Source organism: Salvia hispanica, chromosome 4 (assembly GCF_023119035.1).
Source record: "Salvia hispanica cultivar TCC Black 2014 chromosome 4, UniMelb_Shisp_WGS_1.0, whole genome shotgun sequence".
Classification (NCBI taxonomy): domain Eukaryota; kingdom Viridiplantae; phylum Streptophyta; class Magnoliopsida; order Lamiales; family Lamiaceae; genus Salvia; species Salvia hispanica.
The window spans coordinates 55,087,031-55,107,969 of NC_062968.1; the positions used below are offsets into that span (position 1 = coordinate 55,087,031).

At 34.2% G+C, this 20,939-nt stretch overlaps 2 protein-coding genes across 6 annotated transcripts; one reads left to right on the forward strand and one right to left on the reverse strand.

Moving 5' to 3' along the window:
- Window positions 1-2,862: 2,862 nt before the first annotated feature.
- Window positions 2,863-8,473, forward strand: LOC125222686 (acyl-CoA-binding domain-containing protein 6). Of its 5 annotated transcripts, XM_048125440.1 has the most exons (18): window positions 2,863-2,991; window positions 3,069-3,143; window positions 3,649-3,727; window positions 3,804-3,956; window positions 4,063-4,140; window positions 4,362-4,466; window positions 4,542-4,608; window positions 4,714-4,775; window positions 5,334-5,473; window positions 5,644-5,770; window positions 5,893-6,007; window positions 6,246-6,334; window positions 6,725-6,808; window positions 6,880-7,224; window positions 7,461-7,536; window positions 7,615-7,940; window positions 8,041-8,100; window positions 8,221-8,473. In XM_048125440.1, exons 2-18 carry the CDS (start codon window positions 3,106-3,108, stop codon window positions 8,299-8,301), a joined length of 2,025 nt encoding a protein of 674 aa, XP_047981397.1. In that variant the 5' UTR covers window positions 2,863-2,991; window positions 3,069-3,105; the 3' UTR covers window positions 8,302-8,473. The 5 variants fall into 5 exon arrangements, with proteins under 5 accessions (XP_047981397.1, XP_047981393.1, XP_047981394.1 ...); XM_048125436.1 differs by having other exon boundaries at window positions 7,461-7,940; XM_048125437.1 differs by having other exon boundaries at window positions 2,875-2,981; window positions 7,461-7,940.
- LOC125222687 (anaphase-promoting complex subunit 7-like) lies at window positions 8,415-13,838 on the reverse strand. The gene is made up of 18 exons (XM_048125442.1): window positions 13,720-13,838; window positions 13,525-13,593; window positions 13,387-13,437; window positions 12,656-12,802; window positions 12,505-12,567; window positions 12,255-12,370; window positions 11,755-11,839; window positions 11,066-11,125; window positions 10,696-10,741; window positions 10,386-10,459; window positions 10,203-10,253; window positions 9,929-10,129; window positions 9,810-9,854; window positions 9,603-9,696; window positions 9,326-9,471; window positions 8,896-9,125; window positions 8,766-8,826; window positions 8,415-8,683 (listed from the first exon to the last, which is right to left on the reverse strand). Exons 1-18 carry the CDS (start codon window positions 13,786-13,788, stop codon window positions 8,597-8,599), a joined length of 1,695 nt encoding a protein of 564 aa, XP_047981399.1. The 5' UTR covers window positions 13,789-13,838; the 3' UTR covers window positions 8,415-8,596.
- Window positions 13,839-20,939: the final 7,101 nt, after the last annotated feature.

The window sequence follows — 20,939 nt, forward strand, 5'->3', positions numbered from 1 at the left end:
ATTTAATTAGAATACTTTTATTATTAATATAATTATTTTTTTCCAATAACTAATTATAAATAGTACACAGAAATAGGCAAATAGTTGCGTATTCACATGTCATTAATTAGCTACTCTCTAAGATGTTACTGAATTTTGTGAAATAATTTTATTACATGCTCCCTAAGTCCACGAATAGGAGTCCCGTTTTTCTATTTTGGTCCGTCCACGAATAGGAGTCCCAGTTCATAATTACCATAAATGGTAAAGAGACCACACATTCCACTAATTCATCCCACTCACATATCATTTAAAACTAGGGATATTGGCATCTAATATCACGAAACTTTTAAAAAGTTGGGTTTTTCCCACGAACTTTAAAATTGGCAAATAATATCATGAACTTCACACCGAGTTTGTTTTTTCTCACGAATGAAAAAATTCATGTTATTTTAATAGATTGAAGAACAATTTTGGAGGGTGTGCTCCAAGAAAAACTATCTTCAAAGATTGAAAAACTTGAAGCTTTCAAAATTGTTGTCGAGAAATTACGAAAAAAAAATCTGTATCATAATATTATTTGTGGGAATTTTTTCATTCGTGGGAAAAAACAAACACGGGGTAAAGTTCGTGATATTATTTGTCAATTTTAAAGTTCGTGGGAAAAACCCAACTTTTTGAAAGTTTTGTGATATTAGATGCCAATAGAAATGAGACTCCTATTCGTGATATATACAAGTGAGACTTTTATTCTACTAACTTTCTTTCATCCACTTTTCTTAACGTTTCCTTTTCTTAACATTTCCTTAAATTCGTGCCGGATAGAAATGAGACTCCTATTCGTGGACGGACGGAGTAGTTATTTTTATGGCACTTACGACAACAACAAATTTCATAATTTTATTTGTACAAATCGTACAAAAACAGTTGGGCTTTTAAAGTGGGCTATTAATTTATCATATGTGTCGTGTGGCCCGACAAATTAATGTTTGCAAAGCCCAAACTTTTCAAACGGTCGCTATCACAGAAATGGGCCCGATATCCGCAACTTGATTCTTGTCTTATTATTGGTGACACGTGGAATCTAGAGATAGATTTTCAGATTCCACTTTCCAAAAACGTTAAATTGGCCCGTCGCGGTCCAATCTCTCTCCGGTATCCGTCCCTGCTATTTCCTCCAATCATCCTTCACGGATGAGTCGATTCCAAAAACTCGTGTATACGTACCAGTTTTTTTAATTAAAATCTAGAAAATGAAAACATCGCCCAAGTATGTTTAATTTCTGTTCAATTTTATAATTTTAAAAACTAAGTGATTGATGTTATAGTTTAAACAAATTTTTAATCACATGACCAAATAATTCAGCGTAAGAAAAAAAGTGAGGAAAGAAGGAGAGGACAATTTTTTTAGTAAAAAATTGTTCAACTATCTTGAGACGAATGAATACTACTACAATTCAACTAACATGAGACGAATGAGTATCTCCTAGTTACCTAGCGCCATCAGTAATACTCCATCGGTCCCACGATAAAAGTCATATATTTTGTTATTTCGGTTCGTCCTATAATAAGAGTCACACTTTACTTTTATCATAATAAATGATAAGTAGGTCTCACATTCCACTAACTCATTTCACTCTCATTCTATTATAAAATCAATAAAAGAAGTGGAGCTCATATTCCATTATCTTTTCAAACCCTCTATTTTATATAGTTTTAAAACCCTTGCTCACACCAAGTGTGCGGATCTAGGGGGGCAGGGTCGCCCCCTCCGTGCGACTAATTTCCTCTTATCCGGACGTAAAATTACCATGTCCGCCCCCTCGTTTGCCCCGACGTCTCCCCAAAAATAAAAAAAAATTGTTATTTTCGTCCTAAACCAACCTACTAATATATATTTCGCCCCTCCGTGCGACTAATTTCTTCTTATTCGGACGTAAAATTACAATGTCCGCCCCCTCCGTTTGCCCCGACGTCTCCCCAAAAATCGAAAAAAATTGTTATTTTCGGCCTAAACCGACCTACTAATATATATTTCGCCCTCTCCATTTATGAATTCTGGATTCGCCACTGCTCCTATTATAGAACAGGAGGAGTATTTGTTAGAAACAAATGGAGTATATCAAAATTCAAATAAAAAATATACTCATATTACAAAATAAAAAATTTAAAAACAAAAAACGAGATCATATATACTTCCTTTGTTTCATTTAAAGTGAGGAGTAGTACATTTTTCTTTCTGGTAAAAGTAATAGGAGTATAAAATATACTCTTTTTGTCCCATAATAGATGATGACACACTTGGAGATTGACATAAGATTTTAGGAGATGTTTTGTGTGTTAAGTGGAAAGAGAAAATAATATATTTATATTAATATGAGAGAAAATTTTTTCTAAAAAAAATGTGACATACAAATTAAAAAGAAAAGTGTGACATGTATTATGTTATTTGAACTTAATTTTCTGTTCCATTTAATTTATAACCAAGGAGGAGTTAAAAAAATGTGACCAATGAATTATAGGAGATGAATTTGGATAAATTCCGTACAAAATAACATGGACAACAACTATCACGCTTTTTCCTATGAATTAAAAGAGACTGTTTTAGCTAAAATCCGCACAAAATAACATGGACAACAGCTATCACGCTTTTTCCCATTTTACTGTTTTCACCTTTTCACCCCCAAAAAGTTGAACTTCGTAAAAGCAAGTAAAGTGAAAGATTCAGAAAATGCATCGAACTGTAGAGAAGGTAACCGCACGTGACCAGTCCAAAACCCGTCCGCACCCTCGGCGCACGTTATCCCCCACCCCTCGTCTTCATAAAAAAACAAGTCAACACCAGTACACTCGACAGGTCGCTAACGTACGCAGCTGGGTGTAATTACTGCAGCGCTGAGATAACCATTATCTATCTATACACACAACATACCCCCAAAAATCCCTGCGTTTCCACTGCATTTTGTCCCCTTCTCGCCCTAAGCTCAATTCGAGTTGTTTGCGTGAGTTTTTGTAAGTTTAATCGAGTATAGATACAGTTTTTTAATCGCATTGAAGCTCATGGGATAATGTGGTTTGTTTCTGCGAAGGTCTGATCAGCAGAGGAGTTTTCAGATTTCAGGAAACATGTTTGGATTTTCGAGAAGAAGAATGAAGCTTGGGAGGTGAGTGTTGTGCATTTACATTGTGTTGATTTTGTGAGTTTGGTGTGTGTGTGAAGAGCAGAGTTGGAAAGGTGGGAGCTTTTCAATGATTGTGTGTGTTTTTGGAATTTTTTGAGTTAGGTTTTGGTATTGAAATTTTTTGTGATTAAGAAAATTGCTTATAGGAATGTCGAATTGTGGAACAATGCTGGGTAATCTGAAGGTTTTAAGTCTGTTTTGTGATAGTGGGAGAAATAATTAGTTTTATGTGCTTGATGTGTTAGTGAAAGTTAAGTCTTTAGAAATTTATAATTGTGTCTTTTAAAAAGGTATACTACTTTTCAGCTGAATCACATTAATTTAAGGCCACTGTGTCTTTTTGAACTTTTTGTTTCTTTGCTTCTGACTTTATTAATTTAGGATGTGATGGCCTTTTTATGATTGTATAAAAATATCAGAAACAATTAGGTGAAATCCAAAGATGAGCTCTAACAAACTGAGTGTATTATTTTTGTGTTCTCATCAGATTAAAGGTTCAACTCTCCGACACTGCACAGGGGACGAGAAGTCCGATAAGGCCCACCAAGAGATTTAATAGTTCCAATGTGAGGATTTGATATATTCTGTTCAAATTTTGTAGTATCAGATTAACTGTTTATTTATGGTGGTTTATCATGATAGGGAGAAGGTGTTGCAGCTGCAAATAGTGAAGCTGATGATCTGAATTTCCATTCTTCATCTAATGGGACAGAGCTTAACAACTGCGCTTCAGGTGGCTCTGAGAATTGGATGGTTCTTTCCATCAGCGGAGAGAAGCCTACACCCCGGTTCAATGTGAAGTACTTTGATCCTTCACTTTGCAAGATAAATTCAATTGAAAGTTGTGTTGGTTTCTTTCTTCAGACACAATGTTTGATAATTTTGAAAATACTGTCAATAGCATGCAGCTGCAGTCATAGGGAACAAGATGGTCGTGGTTGGCGGTGAATCTTCAAATGGGCTGCTGGAAGATGTCCAGGTATCTCGATGAGGACATCTTTCTTAAAAAAGTGCATATAGTTTTGAGTTAACATTTTAATTAAATAGAACAGCTTATTTATCATATCTGATCATGATTACGTGGTTGAGCAAAAGCATAATTTCATATTGCCTACCATGTTGGTCGATAACTCTATAGATCTGCGGCATAATTCTGCATTATGAAGTCGAAGTATCTTTAATTCTTTCTATTTTTGTCAGGTACTCAGTTTTGACAGATTTTCGTGGACTCCTGTTTCGTCAAAGCTATACCTTTCTCCTACTAGCCTTCCTCTAAAAATTCCAGCATGCAAAGGCCACGCATTGGTACAACCACATTCCTAACAACTCCTCACGGCACTGTTATTTTGTTCATAATTACTGAAGTTTGTCAATTTCTAGGTTCCTTGGGGCAAGAAAGTGCTTCTTATTGGAGGGAAAACCGAATCAGTGAGCGACAGAGTGTCAGGTTATCCTCTTTCTGGTCTGCTATAGTTGGAAACTTAGAACTGTCTTAGCCGATCTTTCAATTCAAGATTTGATCCATCATCCTCATATATTTAATCTCAAGCAGTCTGGGCGTTTGACATGGAAGCAGAATGTTGGTCACTTATTGAAGCGAAGGGAGACATTCCGGTAATTTCCCTCCACAGTTAATAGATTTAACATAAATAAACACCTACCACTATTTCTTGAGGCATGATGCTATTCTTTCCACTACATCAATGTATCTGAGAGTAGTGTGAACCAAAAACTTGGTTCTCCATATTTTACACCTTGGTTCCATGCAGAAGTCTCATTTGAATGCTTCCTGAAATGAATGGAGAGAGTTGCATAGTGCATCATATTAGTTCATTGGACAATGCAGTAATATATACGGTCTATCACATTGCACCTTTTGCCTCAAATTTTCTTAATCTATTGAGGATCTGTTGTGTTTGGTCATTATATGTTTATTCACCATGTCATTTTATTGTTATCTCATTTTGGTTTTATAAGAAAATATGTACAAAAAGCATTTGTATACTGAGAATGTTGTCAATACGTGCATTTTGTTTCTCTTCTCATAACATATGTTATACTAAATTTCTAGCCAATTTTGCATTTCCTTACCCCTTCTTCGTTGAGAGCCAAGAAACAACCTGTTTGTTAGTGACATTTATTAGTACTAACTCAAGTTGACACAAATTGCAGACTGCACGTAGTGGCCATACAGTTGTCAGGGCAAACTCCGTTCTAATTCTATTTGGAGGCGAGGATACAAAAAGGAGGAAGCTCAACGATCTTCATATGTTTGATCTAAAATCTCTAACATGGCTTCCTCTTCATTGCACGTAAGTTGTTCATGAATGGCTGTGTATATAAGCTCTGCAGTTGAAATACGAATTGTTAACTAATGAGAAGTCTCTAATATCTCTGATGGCTTTTTGTCTTTTGTGATTCCAATATGCTTAGAAGATTCATTCCTTCATTCAGATATATCAGTAGGGTATTTCATGTGCAGGGGCCCAAGACCATGCTCAAGATCAAATCATATTGCTGCTCTTTATAATGACAAAATACTCTTTGTTTTTGGTGGGGCATCAAAATCTAGAACCTTGAATGACTTGTACTCTCTTGACTTTGAGGCGGTCAGTAAACACTCTCTTCATATGACATATCAGAGTTTGCTCTGCATTCTCAGATTACTATAACCAGAATATCGACACTGGCAGTCTGCAACTTCTTACTTGTGCATAAATGTTCCCTTCAGATGGTATGGACAAGAATCAAAGTGCACGGATTTCACCCATCGCCTAGAGCTGGTTGTAGTGGAGCGCTCTGTGGAACAAAATGGTACATCACGGGTGGTGGTAGCAAGAAAAAAAGTATGTGTCTATTTAGTAACTCATTCCTTGTTCTCGAGTTCTAATCCTGCTGCCATCATAAAGTTCTCTTGATGTTGTATACTACTATAGTACTTTCTTTGTAAGCTAAAGACCAATTTGAGAACTTTTCGTTAGTCAGTCTTAAGAAAGTTGTTCTAATTAACTCACTTTCAGTAAGCCGTAAGAGTTTTGCAGCCTGTGAATTCTCCTAACTCCCCTTATACAAATCTCCATACAGGGCCTGCAGAGACCTTGATATTTGATGTTTTGAAGTATACTTGGTCAGTTGCTGTTGCATCGCTTCCATCTTCTATCACTACGAACAAGGTTTGTCTTGATATTTCTGTTATGGTCCCTTAAGTGCTACTGTGAATATGTCCATATTTAACATTGCCATTCACTGTTTATGGCACGTTATTGTCCTTTTCACTTTGATAGATATTTAGAGGAGTCCAATCAATGTGAGGTCAAATAGGTACTCCTATTTCATATTTCTTAATGCAAAATTAACAGACCCACGTTGCAGCATCTTAGACGGTCAGTTAGGGGCTGTGGCATAAGTTGTTTGAATAAATTAGGATAAAATCTCCTTGAGGTCTTGAACTATGCTGCTGGTTAAATTCTTATGTTTTTGGTTCTCATATTGTATGCATTTAAGTTTTTGTTCAGTAATTATCAGAAAGGGAAAACAAACTCCTATTCTTCTTTGGAATGCAGGGTTTTAGTCTCGTTCTTGTGCAGCATAAGGAACGAGATTTCCTTGTTGCATTTGGTGGTACAAAGAAAGATCCATCAAACCAGGTGCAACTTTGCTCATTTATATTGCCCCGGTTACCTTTTGTAGGTTTTAATTCCTCCCACTTTGGTGATAGGTTGAGGTACTTATCATGGAAAAGGTTGAATCATCAATGATCCGAAGATCGACTTTGAGTAAAGTTGCTGGAACCTTGTTGTCGGAGAACAACAACAACAATAACTCAACATTGTCAGCTCAACCAGGCAATGCTTCTATTAGTACCAATTTTGATACTGTCTCGAAACTTAATTTGGCATCAGCCATCGAACAACATGGATCTGGTCGGAAATCCCTATCAGAATCCTTACTTGTCGACCCAAACTCTGCCACTGGAAACGTCTCTCTTCGCAAACAATTTTATAACGAGGAGACTGCGGAGGTGACCACAACAAAGAGCTTAGAAGACAAAAATTCATTTCGGGTAAGCTACATATGGTCTCCATCACTGCAATATCACAATTTTGTGACCAAAAATAGTTACAAGTAGGTTCATGCTTGTTAATCCTCAGTATATGTCGAAAACTAGTCGTGTTTTATCTTATATCCAAAGTACTAATAGTATAAGTTATTACACACTAAAACAAGGATATGTAAGAAATGTCACGAGATGACATTTAGTCGAGCAGAAAATTAACCAAAAGCACGGTACAACTGCAGATGATGGAACAAGCCACAAAACCATATGACTCGGGTGCTGGAAATGCAGAAGAAGCATCTCCCATTGCTGAATCTGGTAAACTGAGTTTTGATAAACAAGGAAGGGGAAGTTTAGGATTAGAAGGCGAAGAACTCTTATGCCATGAAACAACAGATTCATCAGGTGTTTGCCAGACGCACGAGGCTAAACTAGCCAGCCTTTTAAGAAAGAACAGCATTCTTGAAGGACAATTGGCAGCTGCAATAGCTGCTCGCGAAGCAGCTGAGAAGAACTCATCGTCTGCCAACAAAAGTCGACAGGAGATGGAGAAAAGATTGGGAGACGCAATGAAGGAAATGGAGTTGCTTAAAGAGAAGCTAACCAGTATTGAGTTGGCACAGGAGGAGGCTAACAGCCTCTCTAACATCGTCCACTCTGACAACGTGAGGCTAGAGCATGATGTGGCTTTCCTCAAGGCTGTCTTGGATGATACACAAAAGGTCTGCAGTCTGTGCTTACACTTACAAAGATCAAATCTACCTATTCATATTCCGAATTCAGATCATAAACATGTCTTTTGTCCAACGCTACGTGTTGCAGGAACTACATTCAACTAGAGGGGTCCTTGCTGGGGAGCGTGCAAGAGCATTCCAGCTACAGGTATATTCCCAGATCATAAATCATGAAATACAATCACTCTTACTTTTTCTTGCAATCAATCATATTTTTTCATAAAGTTGCCTTTTTTAATTGACTTTGAATTATATCAACAATTTTCAGGTCGAAGTATTCCATCTGAAACAGAGGTTACAGTCACTCGAGACTCGAGCACCAACACCTAGGAAACCTTATCAGATGTAGTATGTATGTAGGTTTTAAGGTTTAGGATATAAGTATCTATTTCTCCTACATTTATGCTTGTAATATCTGTTTATTTTGGTACATGGGTCAGATTTGTCACACATTGTAGTGTGTGTTTTCAACGATGTATATATTATTCTGCCCAGCCTAAGAATTTTCTAGATTTTTGACAGTTTGAATGTGGAATTCTACAATTTCGTGACATCGATGTTACATGATATTTCTAGTCATGATGAAACTTTTATATGCCACAACAAATTTGATCAATAGGATGAAGTTAGTAACATAATTTGAATCATAATGGCTCGCCCTCTTCTTGATCTTCATCGACATCATCAACCTCATTATCTTCGTCTTCTTCAGGTGCATCAGGATCAACTCCCTAAAAACCAAGATTCGATTAGAATGAATCGTTAAAGCATATATGCTCGAGCTCTATAGGGGAACAGACATAAAATGCAGACCTTCATTTGCTTCTCCAAGCGGTCTAGTCCTTTTTTGGCAGCTTCATTGTGGGGATTTATTCTGAAATAAATCCAAATTCAGCAGATTGTAATGCACAATGCCGGAAGTACACAGAGAAGAGAGATTTACCTCAACGCTGCTTGATAATGTGAAAGGGCATCTAAAAGCATATTTGTTGCTGCAAAGACTTGAGCGAGCTTGACGTGCAAACAATCATCGGCCCAATCTTTCAAATAACGCTGCAAGAGGGAGACTGCATCTCCATTTCGACCTTCCATGACGTGGAGTTCAGCCAAAGCCAACGCAGCTCCAAGAAAACCTGGTTCAAGTCTTAGGGCTGATTCGTAGAACTTCTTTGCCTGGAAAAATATGCAAAAAAATGTGCCTAATTAATCCTAGTTACAATGAGGGTACCAACTTGGGTATGCTAAGATTCAGAATTAGAGACAAGATCGTTGATGAATCCATCATGTTTAAACTCATTTATGATGGGTATGCACTAAATAAAATACGTAAATACATGGAATGTGTGGGGGGGGGGGGGGACATAGGCATATACCTTTTCTCTCCCGGCGACGTGACTAGCATGTACATCCCCAACTAGTTTCAGAGCCTTTCCGGATTGAGGTATCGCCTTCATTGCCTCTCTTGCTGTAAATAGAGCTTCTTTCACTTTTGAAACGGCGAGATATGAACGAACTAAACCTGCAATATAACTCTAAGACTTCCATTATATGCCCTCTTGTTACATGAATTTGATCAACTGAAAAGATATTCAGACATATCAACTCGGCAAACATCAGAATGTGATACATCAGTCAATTGTTTTAACGTACCTTGATATGAGCGCAGATCAGGCCTTAGTTCTTGAGCTCCCCTAAAAGCGATGACAGCTGCTTCTGGGCGATTCAGTGACAACAAAAGGTTTCCCTGGAGAATCTCAAATTGGTAGGTATACAAATGCTAAAAACTTATATAAAATCTAAGAAATATGGAGATGAAACTGTGCATTTTTAATTCTTGCTCAAAATAGATCGTCATACCTTCATTATGTAACCAGCTACGTGCCTTTCATCAACGCGGATGCTCTGTTTATGGTAAATAGATAATGATCATAAAGTACTTGTAGCAATCTAAACAGCTCAAAGAAAAGAAACTTAACCTTCTCAGCATACGTTAAAGCTCCTCTCTCATCTTTCTTTTCCCACAGAACAGCTAAGGCCACTAAAACTTCAGGTTTTGCTGGATCGATGTTCAAGAGATCATGAACTAACTTAGTTAACTTAGAATTATCGGACTTGAGCTTCAGAAGCATAGCATACTCATCCATATATGTCATAACATATGGATCAATTGACATGACCTGCATAAGCCATTTGCTAATTTTACTGTGTTTATCATAGATTTTATTGCATGAATATAAGTAAACTACTCACGGTTTCAAAATCCAGGATGGCTTCATCATTTTTTCCTATGACAGCTTTAACCTTCGGAAAAGCAATTAACATAAGTGTCAAAAAATAATAATTGCAGAGTCACAAAAACTTGGTCTAAAGCTACTGCAAAGACCAGCATGCAGCTGAGAACATTTTTAAACTGTTAGGCCTCATCCCACAGACCTTGGCCATTTCGAGTAATATGTGGACATTGTTAGGAAATCGTTGTAGCAGTTCCGAGAATAGATCAAGCCCACCTGACAACCAAGGAAAAGCAAATAAGAAAAAAAGGGTAAGTCATTTGTCCAATCAAGAATTCATGTTGATAAATTAGATTACTAGAATGTATAATGAACTCGCTGCAGTATATCCCAATGAAGTTCCAATCCGGCTTCCCAGGAAAGGGCTGCCTCATATTACAAATTAGAATATCATTGTGGCATGCATGGGCATACTATAATGAACATAAGAAAATATACAGCCATAAACAGACCTTTGTAATCATTTGAAGCAATACAACATTGGGCTTCAACGTAGCGCTGCACCAAAAGTAGGGGAAATGCTATTACAGTGCACAAAAGAACTCAGCGATATGAAGTTCAATAGAAGGCAAACAAGAGAATGGTAGAAGAAATGTTTTGCTAAAATTCATGGTTTAGAACAAACCGTTCCCAAAAGAAAGCAAAAGGCGTCTAGAAAGGTCAATGTTTGTCATAGGAAAGGGGATGATAAATTCATACGATGAGAACTTTCATAATACTATCATGGAAGCAAAAACTTTATATCTATATAAAATAAGATCAAGAGATTATAATATACTACATCCCAAAGTTGTAAATAACTCTACTGTATAAATAACTTACTGGCAGCCAGCGACTTGAATCAAAATGATCAGAAGGAGGTCTTCCACTTCTATTCGGTGTCTGGGATGTCAGAAATAAGATTGTAGGTAAACATTTAGGATTTTTGCTTTAACAAGAAATACTTAACGCAGCATGAAAAGATTAGTAGGTCTAAAGCTTCTACGAATATAAGGAAAATATGTTGCATTGTTATGTAAATTTACTACTTACCTCAACACACATTATTGTACAAAATGAAGAGGATGAGAGAATAGTTATGAGACATATATTTCTGAAAATTCTGATACATGTAGCTTGAAAGAGGCAAGTACATGGATTTCAGAAATTAATGAGTCAAATTCATGCTTGACAAGAACGGAGTCATGACAGATAGACCTTATAAGGGCAAACCACAAGTGGTTAACTATGAAGGATACTATACCCATATTTCTTTGAAGATAACAAAAAGTAGTGAGAAGGTCAGGTGTCATAAAAGGAAAACTAACATTACTATCAGAAGAAAAAGACTACTGCTTGACCTAAATCTAAGCTGGCTAGCCTCAGATCAAATATTTAACTTGCATGACTAGAAAGTTGTGTACCAGATGTCTTGTAAGCACCAACATATCCATTAAACTGGGAAGTACAGAATCACAGAAATAGGAAACAATAATAAAAAAGAAATGAGATATATAGACTACGAAACAAACCTGAGGAAACAATGAAATAATATCCTTTGCGGAAACACCTAATTCGGCCAAAGCTATGATGGCCTCAAATACGTAAGGACAATTCCTGTCAACATCCATGACATAATATATTGGCAGTGTTAATCAAATTCTCTCCAGTAATGTCATTTAAAAAATGTAACGACAGGCAAACTAGATTTTCTTCATATCACAAAGGGAGAGAGACGTGATTATTAGCATCACATTGTCCAGAAATGACAAAATGCAAGTTGAGCCTTTATCATAAAATGTCAAGTGTGACATAAAAAACAATTATGCACTTGGAGTCTTGGACCATAAAAACTTAAACTAGAAGCATCAATTCTCAAAGGCTTTCAGAAAAGAAATATGTTGGGTGAGTAATTGTCTTCCAAGAAGGTTAAACATCTCCACTCCAAACATTTTGCCAGCAACTTAGCACTATATGAAGTAAGCCAAGAAGCTTGCAGGTTGTATAAAACTGTTATACCAAGGTAACAAACCTCAAACACTCTTTAAAACATCCAACTGCAGCTCGATTATGCCTAGAATTCCGATAAAGCTTTGCCATCATAAGATTCATCTCCAGATTTCTTGACTTGCTTGGGATTCCTTCCATCTGTTCATTCATTTAAATTTTGTCAATTTATCTTTAATGCTATAGTTTTAAGGCACCATCGATACAAGAAAGTACCTAGAACTGGTCCAAGTATAAGCAATTTAAAACATATCTAACTTGTAGCAACTACAAACCTCAGCAATAGCAGCTCTGTTTTCACCGAGTGAGCTATGGCATGTGGCAACCTTGAATTTCACCTGCATTTAAAATAACAAAATTGATGCAGATGGTCAATTTGATTTTGGCAATCTAAAAATATCCAGAAGAATTTACGAACTGAATCACCTCATTTTCGTTTATTGGTGAAGTGTTACATGAATTTGGAGAAGAAGATCTATTAGATGCTGATAATGTGCTCCGAGGCGTTGGAGTTGAATTTGCACTCTGCTTTGGTAGTATTTTGTGGTACTGCAAGGCTTGCTTATATACTTGCTGTTGAAAGATGCAAAAAACTTAGATGGAAATGCACCAACAGAGAATAAATAATAAACCTAATCATGGGTCACATTGTCTAGCATATGTTAAGTAAAAAGAAGCAGCCCTCTACAGAAAACAGAAGCAGAATACTCCTACAAGTTTTTGGCATTGCATAAAGTGGACATGCAAGATACTTGGTTTCCAAAAGACGATATCCTTAGAGCATATTTTACGAGGGTAAAGAGTCCACACTGACATCAACTTTAAAGATCCAATAGCTCCCAATGCACTAGTAAATCACCAACTTAGAAGAACCTAAAGACAACATTTGGACTTAAAAGCTATGAAGCAAAGTGAGGAATCTATCATCACCCTATTGTTATCCAAAATGCTTAGTCGGGCTTGTAAGATAAACAGCCAATGTGAGCATGTATTCATACTGTATCAACAACAACGGGTTGTCATTTATACGTCGCTATAAAAGAGTCATCTAAAATGAAATTAAATGATTTTCCATTTACAGATTTTGGAAATTTCACAAATATACAGAACACAAATCAATCAAGATAATAGCAAGCTCAACATAAGCATGATCTTACAATTGCCCTTCGATACTCCTTGTCTCGAAAGAGCGAATCACCAAACAGAACCTGTCACCACACAGCCATTACCAAAACAAATTCACTGCAGTTCAAAAACAATAAACCCAAAACCAATAAATAACAAATGCAAAGTACCAAGCTTTCAGCTTTCAGATGAGGGCTCGTCTCAGGATTTATCGACGTCGAAGATACAGCAAAACAGCCCTAGTTCAAGCAAACAGCAAATATCAAATTCCCGTAAAAAAGGCTGATTAGTAAATAAAAGGTATATTCAGTAAGAACGCGAGCTCCAATTTTTATGGGATTGATTCGAGATAACGCGAATTGTACCAGAATTTGAGCGGAAGAGAAGAGGCCATGATCGAGAAGAGTGTTCAATTGGTCTTTGGGAACATCCATCGAGCAGTTGGAGTGCTTCGTGAGCTGTGTGTTGTGTGTGACGAAATTGCTCGTTACATTTGAAATCGGTGTTAAGATTGTATTTGCGATTAGGTCCATAATGTTTCTCAATCTTTACTATGACCCCAGATCTTTTGTAATTTGACTTTAGTGGGTTGAGTTGTAATAAATGTAATTTGGGAGGTCCAATTTACAATTTATAATAATTCAAATATTTTTAGTGAAAAATGAAATCCACTTCATTGTAGAGATATAGAATGACAATTTTTCAATGGTCCAAAAAGAAAATAATATTATTGGCAGTGAAAATATGTACTACACCTAATATTTGAGGGATAATTGATGGAGTATAATTATTGGCTATGGTTAATTGTATGTAAGGACTATGACTAATGTTATACTATCTCTTGTTCTATTGTATTTTTATCAAAAGCTTGGCCTATGATAATATATTTTGGTCCGCTTTCATAGTTTTAAAATTAGATCATATTTCATGAATAATCATCTTACCTACACTTATAAGATTAAATTTAATCATAGATAAATACTATTGTAGTTATCTATCTATCTAACGAACTGAACACCATCTTAATATAAGATATTCAAGGAAAATGAAATAAGAATATCGAAGTATATTAGTTCACAGTTGGTGGACGTATATATTCCATATAGTCTAGATCTAGATGTAAATAAAGTGAAGGTTTGCCTGTAACGGCATTATGGTCCAAAAAAATCCAACTTTTCTGATTTAAACAGATAATTATTAATTATATGGAAAAAAAAGTTTATACTATAAATTAGTGAGATAATTATTTATTATTAGTAGTAATTATTTTATGATAGTTGTGACATTCAATATTCAATGGAAAAAGGTGTTTAAGTTTTGATTGCCTATCTCCTTCAAAATTGGCCCAACGAATAAAAATATCAGCCCAGCCCATACAAAATAATCAGCCATGAAGCTTAATAACAAATGTGAAAATGACTAAATCCAACCATGGTTGGATTTATAACCAAGAATAATCACCTGTATCGTCTTATAATATAATATTGTTATAATAATATCCTCATAAATTATTGACACATTATTCAAATCTAGTAACAAAAATTAGTCTCATTCTTAGCTTCTTTATTGTATGTTTTATTTTCTATTAACAAAATTTCAATCACTCATTTTTTCTATCTATCTTATGAGTATATTTTTATCAATTTTATATTCGAACATGTGTCGGCTATTATTAAAAGTATTGATAGTAGAGATGGAATGAGTGTCAGCTATTATCAAAAGTCTTGATAGTAGAGATGGAATGAGTATTGTTTAGATGATGAAGTATAGTCTAGTTGCTAAAATATATTACTCCGTATTTCCCACTAATATATAAAGAGTAGTGATAAAATGCAAACTTATATATTGTACAAAACTCAAAACTCCTCAACACAGCTTCAACACAGTTTCAATACAATATAAATACAGTGTAAAATTCAAGATTTTAATGTCAACATAGTATCAACAAAATATCAACACAGAATCAATCATTGACTACCGTTGAAATTCTGTTGAAATTTTCCTGTTGATGTTTTTTTTGATCTGTTGACATTTTTCAATGGTCCGGATCATAGTTTTGAGTTTGTACAATATTTAGAGTTTTCATTTGATCACATCCCGAGTCAAATATTCCTCCCATTTTAAGTGGAATAGAAACAAGATATTTTAATTTGGAAAACATAGCAGTTAGAATAAGACATCCAAAAAAATTCGTGTCAACTATAAGTAATACTCTACAAAGTACTACTATTCGTCGTTCTATAGTAGTGGAATCATTTTGCTATTTTGGTACATTTCATAATAATGGAGTCATTTTTTTTAATAAAAGTCAACACATTTTTTCTAACTTACTTTACTCTCTCTTATTTTATTTTCTCTTTATCTCTCTATCTTTTTCATTTCTTACTTCATTCTTCCATTACTTAACTCACTTTAACACAATTTTTCTAAATCTCCGTCTCGATAAGAAATGTCTTTGCTACAATAGCATGGAGGGAGTATGCAATTTAAACATAAGTGGTCAAACTTTATCCAACCGTTCAAATCATTAACTAAATCGAAAATATTAATAGAATCAATCAAATTAACCAAACGTAACATCACTTGATATATTACTGTCTACTTATAATCTATTGGATTCATAAATGATGATTGCTATAGAGTTTAGGTAGGGAGAAAATCTATGAGTTACATATCCTAAGATTCACTTTTACTGTTTCTAGTAATCTTTCCACCTTTCTTCCGTACACCAAAATCGATGTTACTATTTATATCAGTGAAAAACTCGGTCGACGTGGCAGGCGGAGAGGCTCTGGCTGGTTGACACGTAGCTACACAGGATTGCAATGGAACAGTGCTTACGTGTCAACTCAACTGGCTGTCTGAATATAACGGGATGACGTGTCGTTGCGGCGTTGGTCACATAATCCCGCTTCCTAGGAATAGGCAGCGTGTGATTTGTGTGAAATCTTCTGCTTTTCATTTGTTTCATTTTCATTTTCCATTTTCTATATTTATATTTTTAAATTTGGATTTGTTATATTTCATTTCAAGTTGGTAAAAAAGTTTTATGTCAACATAAGTAAATTAATTACTCGAATAGTGCAAGGCTAAAAATTAAATTAAATTGAGAATGTAATCAAGTTGATGATTATAATCATTATCATGAAAACACTTTAATCTCACTTCATTGCTGCTCAAACAGGCCAATAATTTCATAAATGTTCAACATATTGCCTACTATATTCACAGTTAGGGGCCGTTTGGCAGTTATGTTACACCTAGATAGTAGGACTTATTCGGGTTTAAACTGTGTGTTTGATAACTATGTTACAATCTGCATGACCCGTGTTTTGTATCCGGCCCGGACGAAGCCCACTTAAAAGCCTATGTTTCAAGCAACAATGTAACTACCAATTTCTAAATTACATCACTGTTTGCACATAATTACAATTTCTTATGGGATTGTATAATTAATTACAACATTCTTATTCGCACTACGAAGGGTAAGTAGCCCCTTCCAAAATAAAATAATTTTTTGTTTTCAAAATAAAACAAAAATAAATTGCCGGTTTCAAAGATCGAATTGGACCTAAAAATAGTGCTTCTTTCATCTTAAATATCATCAACGTCCTTTTGGTTTTGGAGAAAATCAACGAGCTTTTATATTAATATCAGTGACGATGATTTCATAATTCAACTGATATAAAAGAAGATTTAGAGAGAGCAAAAAAACGTTAAACAAAGATGTTCCATTTTAATAGTTTATTCATTTTGAATTCAAATGTATTAGGAGCTAAGTAACATATTTGTAACTTTAATGGAATATCTATAAAATTATAAATACTATAGTATGTACTAATATATTCCATGTGTGTGTGTGACAAGCTTCTGCGCACACGAGATAATCTCACATAGTTTTTTTTTAAAAAATTATGAAAGTTCTTTAAAAATTCATATGCATAGCGAAAATATAATCCTCTTAAAAATTTTATTTTGATTGTTTAATAGCGATGGTTGCACTCATCATCCTACAAACACAATTTGTAAAACCAATTTCTTATAATTAGAATTACTATATTCGCTTTTCAGTCGAAAATTTTAAAAACAATTTTCAACAACAAAGACATGAAAGAAAGAAGAAAAAGAAAAAAAAATGAAATTGTTGATTCAAAAATTTGGTCAAAGTCCAGGTCATAATCTTTATCCCTAAATTCTGGATGGCCTTAAATATATATTAATATTAGTTGTCCATGTTTTTGGAGATTGTGCAAAAAAACCAAGGAAAAAACAGGCAGCCCCCCACTCCATTTATATATCAAGATAAATATTTATTTAAGATAAATACTTATTTAATTCACATTTATATGTTAGTCACAGTTGTCCTAATGGGATTACTACTACTAATAAGTTTGTGCTAGTGTTATGAGAGACTAGTTTCTGTACATGTTTTTGCCACATTTAATATCTAAATTTATCCCCAGTTTTTAGCCAACTTTTAGCCAACTGCTCCAATGGTTTCTCCCTTATTTCTCCCTAACTCAACATTTCATTTTTACATCATTACTAATTTAATTGTTTTATTTTTGTATATAATAAAGCTAGCTAATTTATAAGACAAGACAAATAATAGTAATAAAGTTCGTTGTATTAAACACGAGTAAAAAATTACAACGATGAAAATTAAAAAAAAAAAATGAAGAGAGAAAAGGGATGAGGATGGGGAGAGAATGAAGAGAAGGTGTGTATTTATAGGGGGAAATTAAAAAAAAAAAAAAAAAAAAAAAAAAAAAAACTATTTTATCGCCGGATTATCGCCCACAGTGGTCGGCGATAATCCGGCGATAATCCGGGAAAACAGGCAGCCCCCCACTCCATTTATATATCAAGATAAATATTTATTTAAGATAAATACTTATTTAATTCACATTTATATGTTAGTCACAGTTGTCCTAATGGGATTACTACTACTAATAAGTTTGTGCTAGTGTTATGAGAGACTAGTTTCTGTACATGTTTTTGACATTTAATATCTATATTCTATCCAATTCGATCATTTTCACTGTTGAATCTTTGTAGTATAAAAACATCTTATTTAAATAAAATTAAAAGTTAATGATTATAGTCTATAAAGTGCAAAATGAAATTGAGTAGTGGATGAGTCAAGGGGGTCATATATCTTCTCCGTGGCAAACTGAAAAGTGAAAAGGATAGAGGAAAAGATTAGGGAAAGTAACTATTTTAATAAAAATATATTGCTACTAAATTAATATGTTCGTGTGAGATGAGTCCAGATATGATGAAAACCAATGTTCAAACGATACACATTTAATTACAAATATCATTTCTCAAACATACCCCCTTTAATAATGGTTAAATATTCGTGTAATTGCATATATTCGATCCATATTATTTACAATTTTCTATTTTATGACATCAATACATGTATATAGATACTCATTTTGTCCTCTGTTTGTAGTCCATTTTGACTCGATGTTGGTTATAAAAATTGTTTGACTTTGTAAAAAAAATGAGTCGAAATAGTTAGTGAAATGTGGATCACACTTCATATCATAGACATACCGAAATAGCAAAATGAGACATTATTTTACAGACAAATGGAGTATATTTTATGTGATACGGAGTACTACATAATAGTCAAGTAAATAAGATAATGAGTAACAACATAACAAACACTTTGTAAAATAGAAACAATAACAAAAGCAACGCTTATCCAAAATCAACAACAAACTAACGCAACAAAACAAACCTAAAAGAGCACCCGACGTTATGTGCGAGTATTGATTTAGTGATAATGTGATTCATTCTGAAACCAAGATCTCGAGTTTGAGTACACTGTAACACAACTTTTAAGTTTACGTTCATTACAAATAATAATAATAAAATAAAAAAAAAAGCACCCCACGTAAACTTTAATCAAATCAGCTGAAAATAGGCCTTTGAAAGAGAAGTGGGTGGCATACTAGCTAGCATGGAATTTTGAAATGACAAATTAAGACAAAAAGGGGTTGACCCAGTTGATGATAACTTATGGTTTAATGTTGTTTCCAATGTCAATTTTTGGCATGTGATATGCTTAATCAACAAATCATTAAAAAAATCAGCTAAAAGCTTCACCTATTAATCTTATAACTAATAATTAAAACATTTGTTTTTAACTAAGTGGCCCACTAACTATCATAATTATAATTGTTGTTATTTATTTAGTCCATTCTTCTTAATTCATGATTATTTTTTCCTAAGCCTTTTGACTGCATAAGCCTTTTTCAAGTCTCCTTTAACTAGACAAGGCACCGCTCCATGACTCACCAATTTGCTTTTTATAATTATTTATTTACTTCTTGGCCGATTTTATGATAATGCTAATTTACGAATGCTCAACGTATTCATGATTTATTTACTATTTTTTTGACATTTTGTAATGACACATAATTTGGGTTTTGAACTTCTATTCTCCTTCACTTGTCTTGATATTTGCTAGACCAGAGTTTTAATTTGATTTAACTAATCCATTAATTTTATGATATAATTTTTTCTATTAAAATTTAATATAAATTGCAAGGATATTTTTCGGGGTTTCTTGCTATGTTATAGAAATCCATTACCCTGTTTAAGATATCATACTATTCAAGGAATAATGTCAGGGTAAAAGATAACCACCAAATGCATTTTTCATTAGGAATCATGAGCAGAGGGAGGAGGGTTCAAAATTGTATCTTAGAATAACCTAGTTGAGAAATTTGAGATCAATTGAAATACATAATTTATAAGATAGGAATATATGATTATCTACATCGGTCTACCTTAAAGCATATCAATACTAATCAAAATCGATTCATCAAAAGATCTGAATGAAATTGTTTCAGTCAAAAATTTAGGATGTCGAATCATATGATACTCATATAGACAACAATCATACGATAAAATATGCAGTCCCTTGATTATAAAGTTTGCTTGATCTCCCATTCACGTATCGGTACACTTCAATGAATGACATTGTAACATTATGTATAGTGAAAAAACATGGAGTATGTAAATATGAAAAGGTAATTTCCAAGAAACATACATAACCCACATTTGACGTATGCCCTTAATCACATAACACGTACCACAAACATTTGCCTAGGAAATCTAACATATTCCAATATCTCACTTAAACTAATCCACACTATGCCACTAAATTAATTATTGGGATTAATCATTTTTAGTGAATGAAGATCCCTAACTGCCCCCCTTTGAAAAATGAAGAACAAGACAGAAATGTTATTACACGATTATACATTAATTGCATCGAACGCGGATTAACACATGTGACAACTCACCAAAAGCACACAAATTTTGTGCCTTAATTTTCAAATTCTCGAGTCTCTCAAGAATATATGCAGACAAAAAAATTAACACATCTTTGTGGTTATCTTTTTGTTTCCATTAAAGTTAATCTTATAAAATCACAAGTCTTTAATTAGTGTTTGCGTTTCTCAACTTGTCCAAACATTCTTCCATGGCATTATGTGGAATCAGAACTACTAAATTGCATTATCATGGAAACAAAGTTAAGTAAAAATTTGTCTTTATCAAAGAAGAA

Excerpts from the sequence above, each read along its gene's own strand:
- LOC125222686 (XM_048125436.1), top strand. The coding sequence starts at position 3,106 with ATGTTTGGATTTTCGAGAAGAAGAATGAAGCTTGGGAG. Across the intron at positions 3,957-4,062 it reads AGCCTACACCCCGGTTCAAT|CATGCAGCTGCAGTCATAGG; the intron begins GTGAAGTACTTT and ends TACTGTCAATAG. Across the intron at positions 8,101-8,220 it reads CAAGAGCATTCCAGCTACAG|GTCGAAGTATTCCATCTGAA; the intron begins GTATATTCCCAG and ends AACAATTTTCAG.
- LOC125222687 (XM_048125442.1), bottom strand. The coding sequence starts at position 13,788 with ATGGATGTTCCCAAAGACCAATTGAACACTCTTCTCGATCATGGCCTC. Across the intron at positions 13,438-13,524 it reads ATCTGAAAGCTGAAAGCTTG|GTTCTGTTTGGTGATTCGCT; the intron begins GTACTTTGCATT and ends GTGTGGTGACAG. Across the intron at positions 10,742-11,065 it reads ATTCAAGTCGCTGGCTGCCA|CGCTACGTTGAAGCCCAATG; the intron begins GTAAGTTATTTA and ends CTTTTGGTGCAG.